At 37.5% G+C, this 14,630-nt stretch overlaps 2 protein-coding genes across 2 annotated transcripts in view; one reads left to right on the top strand and one right to left on the bottom strand.

Moving 5' to 3' along the window:
* Window positions 1-14,630, top strand: part of LOC122686324 (60S ribosomal protein L7-like) — a 675,506-nt gene that overhangs the window by 617,808 nt on the left and 43,068 nt on the right. The gene's annotated exons all lie outside the window — the stretch shown is intronic.
* Window positions 1-14,630, bottom strand: part of TMC1 (transmembrane channel like 1) — a 117,634-nt gene that overhangs the window by 65,382 nt on the left and 37,622 nt on the right. The window contains exons 5-6 of the mRNA XM_043890663.1: window positions 8,086-8,176; window positions 6,312-6,393 (exon numbers count right to left, since the gene is read on the bottom strand). Of these exons, the coding sequence (XP_043746598.1) occupies window positions 6,312-6,393; window positions 8,086-8,176 (173 nt within the window). The remainder of the gene's footprint in view (window positions 1-6,311; window positions 6,394-8,085; window positions 8,177-14,630) is intronic.

The following is a 14,630-nucleotide window of genomic DNA, read 5'->3' as shown; positions in this document are numbered from 1 at the left end:
TTTATAAAAGTATATATAGTAATTTATCCAGATCAGTCCTAGAGGGAAGAAGGTAAAATACTTGAGAGGGGTTGCTTTAGATGGGTTTGTAGAGGAAGGTCTGACTCTCCTGTGAACTTGGCCTAATCTTAGTAAGCAGAGGCTGAAATGAAAGAAGGTAACATTTGAGCAGAGATCTGAAGTTGAAGGAACAGGCAGCAAGGCCCAGGGCTGGGGAAGAGCAGCACAAGCAGAGGAAAATGCAGGAACAAGTATCATGAGGGAAGCCAGAGCTCAGGACAATTGAGGAACAAACCTAAAGGCTTCCGGTTGGAGCACAATGAATAAAGGAAAATGGAGATGGGTGCAGATGAAGAAACCAAACCACAGTGAGTGGGCGGCCTCTTAAGGAAAGGTAAAAAGTGAGCGTTTTATCTCAAATGTGACGAAAAGCCACTGACAGGTGTTAAGCAGTGGGGGTAGGTGGGGAGACTTCAATTTGAACACTCACTTCAGGCCTGGGGAATTAATTGGGAGGGGACAGGCAAGAATGTGCTGTCAACTCACATCTCAGGGAAAGTAAAGTGATCTGTCCAATTCTTATTGACTAAGAAAAACCAAACAAAAGCATTCTCTTAAATCAGAGAATGGAAAAGGAAGAAAAAACTGAATTTGAGTCTCAGGTTAAAATCTCACAGATTAATAAAAGCCAGCATTCTTTGATAATCATTTAAGATTCAATATCAAGTTGCTAGTTTCCCCAGTCTTCCTAATTTTCATTTTCATTGCCCACAAAGAACCAGGGAACACTCTCAGCTACTCTCTGCATCAGGCCCTTTGTCCTGACTCATTCAGCAAAGCACCTCCTGGGGAACACTGCTTTTCTCGGGGTGTCTAGCTTTAAAGCATTGCTGATGGGGAAGAATTATTACAGGAGGAGGGAAGTTAATGTGGGGCAAATTTCAGCCTCTGCTTACTAAGGTAAAGCCAAGCTCATATGAGAGTCAGACCTCTATTTCCAGAATTTAGTCCATTCTTTAGGTACCATCTTACTTACTCTCAGAACACAGTGGCAGTTTTTATAGAAACTTAAAAGGAATTCAGTGTCTAAATGCATGAATGCATGTTAAATTGCTTCAGTTATGTCCAACTCTTTGCAACCTTATGCGTGAACGGTAGCCCTCCAGGCTTCTCTGTCCATGGAAGTTTCCAGGCAAGAATATTGGAGTGGGTTACCATGCCCTCCTCCAGTGGATCTTCTTGACTCCAGGATTGAATCCATGTGTCTTATGTTTCCGGCATTGGTAGGCGGTTTCTTTACCACTAGCATGGCCTGGGAAGCCCCAATTAGACATTTTGTATTTGGATTCATTTCATTTTGTAGAGGGGTACTAAGTTCTACAAAACTTCTAAAAGTGTGTGCTGTTGATAAACATGCCCCCCAGGTGTTGTAACTGGATGCACTGGTCTATCTGCAGAAATGCTGGAGCAGATCCTCCTCTCCTAGGACATCTGATCACCCACCTGGCTCCCAGTGATGTCATATCATTTCATGGTCGTTATCTGTGTTCTCTGGCAACAACTACCCAAGGGCTGCCTCAGCCAGGTTCACTTATCATGTTTTATTGAAGGCAGTGGACTTCCAGCTTATTAGTCATTACAGTTACTCATTAACTGGAGAACATTTGTCTCTAGGTTTCCGTGGCAAGCTTTTCCCTGAAAACACACGTGAAACCCTCTGATATAGAGTTCTGAGCATAGGATACTGACCCATCCTTCCCTCTTTCCCTCCCTCCTTTTTTTCGTCCCTTCCTTCCTAGCCTTTTATGCTTTTGCTCTTCTAATTAGCACCAGGGCCCACCCTTTCCCAGTTCCCCAAACACAATCCCTGGCAAATGAGTGTAAATATACCTAAAAGCAAAAAAGAGAAGCAAATTAAAATATTTCAAAAAATACTCCTTCCATGATATATGGGCTTCTCTGGTTGCTCAGATAGTAAAGAATTTGCCTGCAATGCAGGAGACCTGGGCTCAATCCCTGCATCAGGAAAATCTCTTGGAGAAGGAAATGGCAACCCACTCTAGTATTCTTGCCTGGAGAATTTCACAGACAGAGGAGCCTGGCAGGCAGGCTACAGTCCATAGGGTCCCAAAGAGTCAGACACAACTGAGCAACTGAGGATGCACAGACACATCCGCCCTATATATAATCCATATATATTATATATATTCAACTCCAAAGCTTATAAACTCGAGTTTTTAGACTTGAAAGTGGCTTCAAAACAATTTTTTTTGGAGGTAGAGAAGTGAAAACTAAGGCTTTTCCCTGCAAAATCCTAGGTATAAAGAAAATGAATTGTAGGAAAATAGATTTCATCAAAGCCAGAGTGATTGTAGGAAAGATCCAGACACAGGTCAAAGAGACTGAGGAGTCCAGAAGGCAATGTTCCTTCTGTGTGACACCTACCAAAGTGAGAGGAGGAAAGAACAATAACAAAACAAAGAACAAAGATCATAAAGAAGAGGAAACAAATCAATGGGTTGACATCAAAGTTCCATATGCCCTTTCCCTTTCTCAACACAAAAATGAAAAAGAAGACATTTTCCCCTCTTCATATTCATTTAGCCCAGTGGTTCTATCCTCCCAGAGATTGTTGACTGAAACGGGCATTTCCTTTAAAAAAAGAAACCTTTCTATAGTGAAGCTAAATGAGCATAATTAAAAGAACAGTCATTTCCATGTGCTCAGTCTCTCAAATAAAACTGACTTATTCTTGTAGAGAACAGTAATAATAGTAGTGGCCAACACATTTTGATGGTCAGTTACATATACTGAGAACTTTACTAGCATCAATTCATTTTACTGCCTTGACAATTTGGTAAGGTTAAGTATTATTAGTGCAACTGTGTGGATGGGAAATCAAAAACAGACACAGCAGTTGACTGATCCAAGACTTTATTAATAATAATAATCGCTAAAGTTTAATGACTTTGTTCCAGACATCTACTTGATCTCTGCATATTAATTCATTTAACTATTATCAAATCCCTACCAGGGAATCTATTGCACTCCCATTTTACAGAGACTTAACTCCATAGTTACACATCTAGTAAATGATGGAGCCAGGTTACACTGTATTTACATAAATAGTAAATGATGCAGCCAGAGTTCTAAATCAGATAGTCTTTATCTATAGATGTTTGACTCCAAATTGACATTTCTCTTATCCACAGTGCAATATTGCTCCTCAAGTATAATCACAGTTGCATGCTAATTCACTTCATTCATGTCCAACTCTGTGCGAACCGCTGGACTGTGGCCCGCCAGGCTCCTCTGTCCATGGGGATTCTCCAGGCAAGAGTACTGGAATGGGTTGTTGGGCCCCCCTCCAGGGGATCTTCCCAACCCAGGGATCGAACCTGCAACTCTTATGTCTCCTGCATTGGCAGGCAGGTTCTTTACCACTAGTGCCATTTGGGATAATCATAGTTAAATTAATCTAAAAAATGTTTTTTTAAAAAAACTATATTATGCTATATAGAATAAATATGCAATGAATGTGTGTGTGAGAGAATAGATATAGGTAATATCCATCAAACAGCTAAGGCTGATCAAATTTACAAATCTGGATTGTGCCCATCAATGACCAATTCCTTTCTCTTTAATCTAATGAATACATTCTGTTTCATTAGTAAATTATTAGTATATTAAAAGTCTTTGGTATTTATTAAAATGAAGTCTAAACTTTATGCAATATTCTTTTTCCTGTATTTTCCTGTGTATCTTTTAAATTAATGTTAAGGTTTCATATCTCCCTCTGGATATTTATTATTAAGACAGAGTAATTTGTAGTCTGTCATCGTGTATAATTTCCTCTTGAACAGATGGGTAAAAAGACAAGCAGATAAATATGAGCATTTCTAAATGGGAAAAGACCAATTAAATTACCTGCTGTAAAGTACAATATAAATACCATCTTGTTAGGCAAGGATTCAGAGCACAGTTTCTTTCAAACTGATCTAGGGATGGGGAATTAAATGTGGCAAATTTAATTTACATTTTTCTGGAGCCCTTAGGCCAGCAGGGAAACATGTAGTTTAAACTCTGTGCTTTAGGTTGTCTGTCTAAAGCTATTTCTGGTCTTAAAAAAAAAAGTAGTCTATCACACCTTAATTTTTTTTTATGCCTCCTGTTTCTGAAAACTGTCTTTTTTTAAACTTTTTATTTTATATAGCTCGTTAGCCATGTTGTGATAGTTTCAGGTGAATAGTGAAGAGACTCGGCCATGCACATACATGCATCCATTCTCCCCCAAACTCCCCTCCCATCCAGGCTGCCATATGACATTGAGTTGAGTTCCCTGTGCACAGTAGGTCCTTGTTAGTTACCCATTTTAGATATAGCAGTTTATACATGTCCACCCCAAACGTCCTAACTATCCCTTCCCCCCAACCATCTCCCCTGGCAACCATAAGTCTGTTCTCTCAGTCTGTATCACACGTTAACTTTGATGCTGTAATTTACTATTAGGAAGAAGTAGATTTTGATTCTGAGAAAGGCTTGTAATCTCCAACATGAAAGAATTCAACAATTTAATCCATGGTTTTCATAGTAACACAGGAGTCAAGTAGGTATAGGTTATATTTGTACTCCTGGAGTACCAACGTACAGCTTCTTCAGCAAAATATGCAATCCAATGTGGTTTGATAAGGTGCTTCTCAGCAGGTAACCACAGGGTTTTAGGCAAGGTCTTTTATTAAGGCTGATGTAACAGTAAAACTCCATGGCATCACCATATGACACAAAACTTCACAGCAAGAATTATCAAATCTATTTTTTATATGGAAGAAAGTGGAGAGTCAACGAGTACCTGGTCCACTTCAGTATTGGGATCCATGACCTACTGGAATCAAAATGGAAACAGCAAGAGTTTTAGAAATTTACTTTTCCATTTCCATTTGGAAAATGCCTGCTATTTAATTTTATTCAGCATATTCATTAAGACCAAGCATATTCTAGGTCTGGGGGTCCAGGAGTGAACAAAACAAATTTTCTGCCTTCATATCTATTGGAAGAAATGAAAAAAATGAAGTGAAATGACTGTATTTTTCATTTAATTATTTTATTTATTATTTATGTAATAATTTATTTTTAAATTAAATGAAAAATATTATATTTTAGATAGTGATAAGTGTTGAGGAGAAAAATATAGCAAGAAAGGGCTGGCACAGGAATATGTGGGAGGAGTTAATGAGCTGATTTATTCTAATATGTATTATGTATTTGATTAATAAGCTGATGTATTTTAATTCATTGCCATCTGATGATGAGAGACAGAGGACTGAGAGGTCCTCACTCCTAAAACATGCCCAATCTTGTCAGTGAAATATCCATCAACTGTGTTATCTCCCTATGGAGCCTCCACTTTAATTAGGCAACACCACATTTAGCCAGCAGGAAAATCTGCCCTGCTTTCTGGAGGGGTATGGAGGAAAATCAGATTCTACTCAAAACTATTAGAAACCCGAATATAACAAGGCTATGCTCAAAATTATTTTAAATGTTATCCCCTTTTTTAAAATTTTCTTTTATTATTTTTAAAATGACATACTATCATATTTACAATATTTTAAATTTTTTATCTTCCTTTTTCTAAGCCTAGAGCACTATAATAAATAGGTTTTTGATTGAGTATATTCTGCTTTCTCTGTACACTATGAACATTGTACAAAATGAAGGCACAATATGATATTCAGATAGCAAGTTTCTGGATGATTATTGCTTATTCTCACTTCAGAGGTTTGAAAATGATGTTTTGTTTTTCTTTTAAAGATGCTTTAAGATTTCTTCACTATTTTTAGATATGGCTCATTTTAATTATTGTCTAACATCCAAGTGAATGTATATTTTCTTTTTTTGATATTTCTATATGAGTTTATTTTAAATTGAAGTATAGTTGATTTACAATATTTCAAGTCATTATGTATTTTCAATGTCATGTTCATTTCCAAAATAAAAGCTCTGCTTTCCCAATGATATAACTCAGTGTCATTGTGCACATACTGACTTTCATGTGTAGAAGAAAATACAAGGTCAAAATGAGAATAATTTGGTCTAATGCAGAAAAGCAGAGTGGAGTCTCCAGTGCTGCAGTTAGTAAGTGCTAGCAAAGCTTCACAGTGAGCAAAGAGGACATAAAAATGTCTTTATTTGTTTGTTTTCTTGTTTTTAATCTTTTCAGTAGTACAGGACTGAGAAAACCATCTGATAAGCTTATGAGACATTTATCTAGGACAGTATTCCTCATCTAATGAGATCGAATGAGCACTTACTTTCAATTGCCTTGATTTTATTTTCCCACGGGACACAAGCAGCTTTGAAGTTCTCAAAATCTCGGAGAAATTTTGCCCATTTCTGAAAAGAAAGCCAAGTTCAACAGTAAAACCCAACTGCTTGTTTGTTAAGATGTCTATCCCCCACACTCGTCCCAAAATGTCACATGACAATGAGCCTGGAAAGATCTCTCTGGCATCACATAGTGCTTTTTGTAAAAGAGGAAGATGCTAGGTTTCACTTGTTCCCCTGTTCCCCACCTACTCCTGGACCAACTTAATTAAAAGATGTTTACTGGCTTTCTGTTTTACAGAAAATATGCCGACCACTGAAAATGATCTGTTTATTCTGCTACACAATAAGAGAGCAGGGACTGAGTTAGCACCTAATAAGGTATGTGTTTAATTAAATATTCATTGCATGAAGAAATTAAGGAAATATAAATAAGGCATAGTTCCTGCTTTGAAGGGCATCTGGGTCAAGTACACCGTACAGTATGTTAAGTGCTATGACTTTCCATTCTGGTAGAGATAAAACAGTTGTCTAAACGGAAAGGCATGGTGCTATAGGAAAGGGAAGAAAAAAAAAAGAATCATAAACTAGTTTTTGTAAAAGATCTTCCTTCCACTTTATCCAACAATGTTGGGTTACCCATAAGAAGAAGAATGAGGATGGGACAGATAACTTTGCATTTGTATAGATAATGCTGGGATAATGGATGAGCTAAACAGGCATGTGGCACCTAAATAAGATTTGATACAAGTCTGAAGTTAAAAAGATTACCTAAACCAGAAACAACTCAAATGTTCATCTATAATCGAATGGATAAGTAAATTACAATATCTTCATATGATAGAATATAACATGTAAATAAAAATGAACTATAACTCCCATGACATGGACATATTTCATGCAAATAACATTGCTCAAAGAAGCAAGAAACAAAAGCATAAATGCTGTATGATTCCATTTATTTAAACTGTAAAAACAGATAAAACTAATCCATGATATATAAATATGTATCAGAACTATCTATAGATTTCATATTTAAGATAAATGAACTTTATTCACAAAACTCCATCTCTATTAAAACATATTTAGCTTCAGGTGGTATAACATTTGTAAAGAGCAGATAATAATGTCTACATACCTACTTTGCTGTGAGAATTAAATGTGGAAGGACTTTTATAATAAGGACTCAATTTTTATAGAAGGATTTAACTCAGTGCTTAGAACATAGTAAGTGCTAAATAAATGTTAGTCTCTTCTATCTTTTCCAAAAATCTACATTTATATTGGCATATCATTTGTTTTCTCTTATTTACTATCCAATTTATAGTTGATGTACCTAGTAGAGAAGAGTTATATGGCTCTGTAACTTGTAGACATTTGAGAAAGAAACCTTGACCCAGAACCACATAACTCCTAGTGAATGAAAACGAAAGGGGCACAGTCTATTACATTTGGAAGTGATAAAATCATACAAGTCAATCTTTTGCCACAAATCAATGTTTCTCAACTAATTTTTCATTTTAACTCCTTTAAAGAGCCTTTCAGGACAATTTTTTTTTCTTCCTGAATCACCCCTTTCTCCAAATTTCAATAACACAGAGTACTGTGTATCTAGTATAATGTACCTAAGTATACACATAACATGTCGGATTTTTTTTTTCACTCTCTCAGAACAGAACCAATTTTACAACCCCTTGGAGGCAATGTGGCTTCCACAGAGTTTATATGGCATCAAACTGACTGAGCTATGAAAATACTTACCTTGGCCATCATCATCTTAAATGCAAACCACCGTTTCCCTTTTCCTTTCCCAAGAGCCCCTTCATTTTCGCTCACAAATTTTTTTGCTTCCCTGAGAAAATAAAACAAAATAAAATGTGGGTGGAGGTTAATATAGTATATAGGTAGTGGATATTTAATTTTATTACGTCTACTGCTTTATTTCTCCTTGACCCTTTTAAACTCTTAACAAGTGACAGAATTTCATAATCTTGGGATTTGTAAAAGATGTTTAAGTTTTAAAATTCTGGCCAAGTGTTTAAGTTTTTAAAATTCTGGCCAGGAAGAATAAGATGTTTTAGTCTCACTTATTAATCAGCTGGAGTCATCAAAAAGCAAGGAATTTGCGCTAAACATCAAAATAGAAACCCCAGTTCTCATTTCTACCACATGTAAAATTGAATCTGAACTTTATTTCAGATTCTGGCAGTCAGAATGTTTATTTTAAAATACTTTCCTTCTTTTTTAAGGATTGCTTTAAAAAAAATAGGGCAGAGTTTGGGACAAACTGACATAGAACACACTTATTGACCTGGTATTTAATCTCATAAAAGCAATTATGACTTAAAACAGAAAAATCATACTACATAAAGCAAAGGGGTTTAGGGAAGAGAGAAAAGGAAAGGAATAATCTTTGGCCTCACATTCTCAAAGGGTTTCAAATTTAAACCTTAACATTCTTCCCAAATATTTGTACTTTTACAGTAGTCATATTAGTGTCGTTGTGTGTGTGATAAAAAGCATTAACTCACCAAAATGGATAGAGTGAACATGTTAAATATACTACAACTTTTATAACCTTTTTTAGTTATTTTTGCTATTGTTGTCTGTTTGCAATTTGGAAAGAATTTTACAAATAGAGGCAGTCCAGACTTGCCCTGACCTCTCAGGGGCCATAAAAGGCATAACCCAAGAGAACCGAGGGATAATCCGAACCTGGACATTGGTTCTACAAATACAACACTGTCGTCACTTGGGTGGCCCCTCAACACATGACTACAAACTTAACACACAAAGTATTCTTTAAGAGGTGAAAGATGAAACTTCATCCTTAAGGTGATGAAGGATATTTCTGTGTTCCTCAGTACCAGTGCTAAGCCCATGATTTTACAATACCCAGTGATCAAAATAGCACATGCCTGCTACCTTAGCCGATAACTAAACAATGGGGCCCCATTATTCACCCATACATGGACACCTACCCATGGCCTGCCATAAAAACACAAGCACAATGGAGAAGATTCTCTTCAGACGTCAGACTCTCCACATCATTTCTTTGATGCCAGGGACAATATCTTATCCTTTTTTCTCCCATAGCACTGTTCACTACTTGGATCATAAGAGGTGTTTAGTAAACTTATTTTCAAGTAAACTTGGGATAGACATGACTGGCATCATTCAGGTAGATGGAAACAGGGGAATGTCTAAAAACTATATTATCCACATCAATTAATGCTCGAAGGCAAAGTCATTCCTAGGCTTTGGAATCACACCCTTCTCTTTTGTCTTCTCAGAAACTAAATAGGACAGCTTCCTAGAAATGAAGAAGAGTTATTAGGCTGGCCTTGTGAAACACTCTGACATATGACAGGACTTCTGGGCTGTGAAGATTAATTGAAAAACAGTTTCTAAAACATTCTACACAGTCTAAGATGTTCGATAAAGCCATATCAACAAGTATAAACTGAACTCTCATGGCTGGGTTTTAAATGCAGGCAATCAAAAACAAGCATATCCCAGTTAAGCTTTAACTATGTGTTATAGAGATGACAAGACAGAAGTGAGTATGGTACCTAACAGACACTTTATAAAATGCTGAACTGATATAAACTGAAAATCAAGTAACCTGATTTTAACGCAGTTCTGTGATTTGTCTCTATGACCTGGTCCATGTTTTTGTCACTCTCTATACCCATGCTGGGGCTTCCGTGGTGGCTCAGACAGTAAAGAATCTGCCTGCAATGCAGGAGACCCAAGTTAGATCCCCTGAAGGAGGACAGGGCAACCCACTTCAGTATTCTTGCCTGGAGAATTCCATGGAGAGAGGAGCCTGGCAGGCTCCAGTCTATGGGGTTGCAAACAGTTGGACACAATGGAGCAACTAACATTTTCACTTTCTTTCATACCCATGCTGAGGAGAATCCTGTTTTTCAAAATAAAGTGCACTTGCTCAGGACTTGCACACACCTGAGCAAATTCTGCACAGATTCCTTCAGTTACTGTGCAGCTTTTAACAGGGCCAGGATTCTCAAACAAACAAACAGAAATTGGACAAATGCTTCCTGCTTGCTTGGGTGCTGGTGAAAATCTAAGGTGTGACCATAGATGTGAATGTGCTGAAGGCATTACTACACTGTCAGTTCCACTATAACACTTGTTTTGAAACCAAGAATCTGTTCTAACATGATTGTTATACTATGGAACAACCTGAACATAACACAAACTTTGTGTTTGCTTATGTGTGATTTTTATCTACAAGAAACACTAAGTGAATGCAAAAAAAAAAAAAAAGAGAGAGAAAAATCACATCCACCTTAACCTAGAAGGGTATACACAAAATGCACATACCTCATCAACCAGCTACTTCATGACACCCCATGTGTCAGAAAAGCCACATCCATTCAGAGCTGACTTACAATGACCCTCCTTCCAGGCTTTACAATAACTCACAAACTGCAGTCTTACCATTTCCACAAGCAAACTTCAGATCTTTTTAAAGGTAAATAGCCATATTTATTGCAGTATTTATGCACTTCTCAGCCATTTAACATGTGTAAAATATTGCTGCCATTTTCTTAAATTTCTCTTTTTAAAATATGTCATCTATGATGTTCCTGAATATTGTGCCCCATTCCCATTATTCTGTAAGCCCTGTAGTTTTCATTACCCAATCTTCAAGGTGTGGTGATTTTTAGGAACCCATTCATCATGTTATAACAATTATTTGGCATCAAGAACTTTGAAATTCTTAAGACCAAGTATATGTAGGAATTATCACATCATTCTCTATTATAATAAACATATATAAATGGAGAACCAAACATTCTTCTTAGTAGTAAAATCAAAATTTGTTTTTCAAATGTAATAAAGTGACCACTTTACAGACATATCCACAGCTCTTGATATTTAGGACATAATTAAAGAACATCAGTTTGGCCTATTAGAATTATATTGCTTTCTACTTGAGTGGGCAATTAGAAAACCAGACTGCTCTAAGCAATCAGAAGTGTAAAGAAATAGCTATTCTACCCCATAGGTTTTAAATTTTGTGAGCTGATAATTATGTTACAGGAACGGTAAACTAGCAAAATTTAAGAGACAGGGAAGTCAAGGTTATAACCAAATTGAAGTCACCAAAAAATTAATTGTAAATTAAATTATAAAATACAGAAACTTACTTACATGGCTTTCATAAGAGTTTTTAAATCAGTTATTACAGACATACTTCTCCTTTGAACGATCTAAACCCGTTTTTATTTTTTGTCTCTTAAATCACCAAATTCTCCCTTGTGCTAGGCGCAGTTTCATATTTCTCTTCCAGTACTACCCTACCCCACCCTCAACATACATACACATCCTGAGTTTTCAAACAAAAGGCTGGACTTCACTTCACTCCGTACAATTGCAAATATGAATTTTTTTTTCTCCCTGTAGCTCAGCTGATAAAGAATTCGCCTATAATGCAGGAGACCCTGGTTCTTTTCCTGGATTGGGAAGTTCCCCTGGAGAAGGGCATGGCAAGCCACTCCAGTACTCTTGCCTGGAGAATCCCCATGGACAGGAGAGCCTGGCGGGCCACAGGCTATGGGGTTCCAAAGAGTCACTCACGACTAGCACAGTGCCCTACCCACTCCTCTATTCTCCAAGAGGTCTTCCCCAAGTTTCATCGTTTCATACCTAAGGGCTCCTTGGCCAGCCATTCTAGCTCTTCCTGCTCCCCACTGCCCACCAGGCCCAAATACCTACCAGGGGTAGTGGGCAGAGAAGAATTGTTAAGCAAGAACAGATTCTTGATCCCCCTAATCTGATGCACTTGGGGTATAAGCATCTTGCTCCTTTTGAGCACAGAAGAGGGGAAATTGAGGTGGAAGAGCTCAGAGAAAGAACAAATCTTTATATTATTTTCAGGGCTGACCTTTACAATTAGCTGGCATGATTTTAGGATGGAAGAAACTAGCATCACCCAATCCCATCCTTCCTGGTAACAGATTTCTTAACCAGAAGACAATATCTTCTAACTGTGCTGTTAGGAACAAGATACAAAAAGAAAATATCCAGTATGGAGATAAACACTGACTGATACTTATCACACTAAAGTAGCCATAACAGATGTCAGAATGCAGGAAAACAAACAGCAGAGTCTTTGAAAACCAAAAGGCCAAAAAAATATATATTTATTTTTTCTTGTAATGAATCTATTTTCTTACCCATTTGTATTGTTCTGAATAATTTAAAGGGATTTTTCTAGCCATTTTTCATGGCTAACATGAAATAGGCTTTTGGGGATAAATTCTGAACACCTACTAGCCTCAAACCAACCAAATATCTGACTGAAAAGTGTGTGTCATCTCCTTGAACTGCATTCAACAAAAGCTGCCTGCCAAGTCTGTAATCCAGTCTCCATGTCTCAGAGCTCAAAGCCCTGGTACAATATGCACAGTTCTCTGAGCTGTAACCCCAGACCCAGGGATAAATAATTGAGCAAGGTCTATTTAATGACAATAATACCTGGCTTCATCATTCATTTATCAACCCCTTTTGTTGGTAATTAGAATAATAAGGTTTCATGGGCATTCAAGAATGCTTTCACAGTTAGTTGAAGGAGCACACTTTGGCCTAACTTACAAAATAGATAATTTACCCTTAACACGTGATACAACCCTGATTCCACAAGGGAGTTAGGACATGCTATGCTGCCTTTGATACATTCTCATCCCAGGAAACGTGCTCTTCATTTGGGTTAGGTTAAGTTGACTTTTCTTTCCTCTTGTTTTCAGTTTGATGGTATCATTGAGCAACCCATTTATTGCTCAAGTAAATGAAAGACATTTCAAAACTGGTCTTTAAGCCAACTGTCATCAAAACTTGTGCTCATGAACACTACTTCCCAATAAAGCAACCAGAAGAATGAAGTCTTTTTCTAATAAGCACCACCATTAAAACACACACACACACACACACACACACACACACACTGATCAATTTAAATTGACTAAAACATAGACCTTTAACTTTCCCTAAAATATTACTGAGTAATTGAAAGAAAATTGAGGAGATAAGAAGATAGTCTAATGTACAGAAATTGAAAATAAGGATTATAGGCCTTCTTAGATAATATAACTCCATAATTAGACTGGCAGAATTATTTTAAATCATCCTAATACTGGAACTGATGATCAAAACATGTGCTTTTAAAACAAAGATGCTGGTGACGTAGTCATAATGGGTAAGATACTCAGCTGCTTCATCTTTAAAATAGAGATAGTAATAGCTATCCCAAGGATGGTTTATGTTTTATAGGAAAGAATGTCTGTGATGTGTTTTGTAAAAATGTATGTAATGTGCCCATGGAAAACAGGAAGATCACCAGAAACAGTAACTATCATTAACAGCAATGGAACTAATAAGGCTGACCAATTTTGTGCTGACTCTCCAAATAAGTAAAAAGTTGAGGACTAGATACTTCCAGGCAGTTGCGGAAAGCCAGTCCATTTCCCCTTACACTGTGACCGTAGTGAGATGTGAGTATAGTGGGAATTCATCTTATTACCAAAAAAGCAGGAGAGAATTCAGCCTTACATCTGACCTGATGAGGGGGCCCAGGTGTCCGGTTTCAGAAGCCCCAGATACAATGCTCCTGGGAGGAGCACGGTGCTAGGTGCCAGCCCAAGTCCTGCTCCTGCCTTGCTGTGATATTGCAGAGTACAGGATGCTTGGACAGCTGGGGAGTCTGTGATAGGAGACAAAAAGAGCTTCCCTGTGGCTCAGGCAGTAACAAATCTGCCTGCAATGCAGGAGACCTTGGTTTGATCCCTAAGTTAGGAAGATTCCCTGGAGAAGGGAATGGCTACCGACTCCAGTATTCTCACCTGGAAAATTATATGGGCTACTGTCCATGGGGGTCACAAAGAGTTGGACACGATTAAGCAACTAACACACACACTCCCTTGACTAGGACCACATTTCTATTCAATTCTGTGATCTCTAACTTATAACTGAGACACAGATTTGAGTCCTGGCTCTGTCACATATTAAAATCAGCCGTGTGCTTTTGGGGAGCTATTGTTGATCCCAAGCTTTCTAGCCTATAAAATATGACCAGGGAAAAGTCACAGCAGTGACAGTTAATGTACTGAATGTCTGCCATAAGCCAGGCAGTTTACATCCATCATCTCATTTAATCTCCACCAAATCCTGCAAGGTGGGAACTATTTTTATCCCCATTACAGAGATGAGGAAACTGAGGATTAGGTCAGTAAAAGAGGTGTCCAAATTTACCCAGAGAGTAAGTGGCACAGCACAGCTAG

This window comes from Cervus elaphus, chromosome 29 (assembly GCF_910594005.1).
Source record: "Cervus elaphus chromosome 29, mCerEla1.1, whole genome shotgun sequence".
NCBI classification, from domain to species: Eukaryota; Metazoa; Chordata; class Mammalia; order Artiodactyla; family Cervidae; genus Cervus; species Cervus elaphus.
The sequence above is the reverse complement of the archived record's forward strand: the minus strand, read 5'-3'. Positions and strand labels throughout refer to the sequence as shown.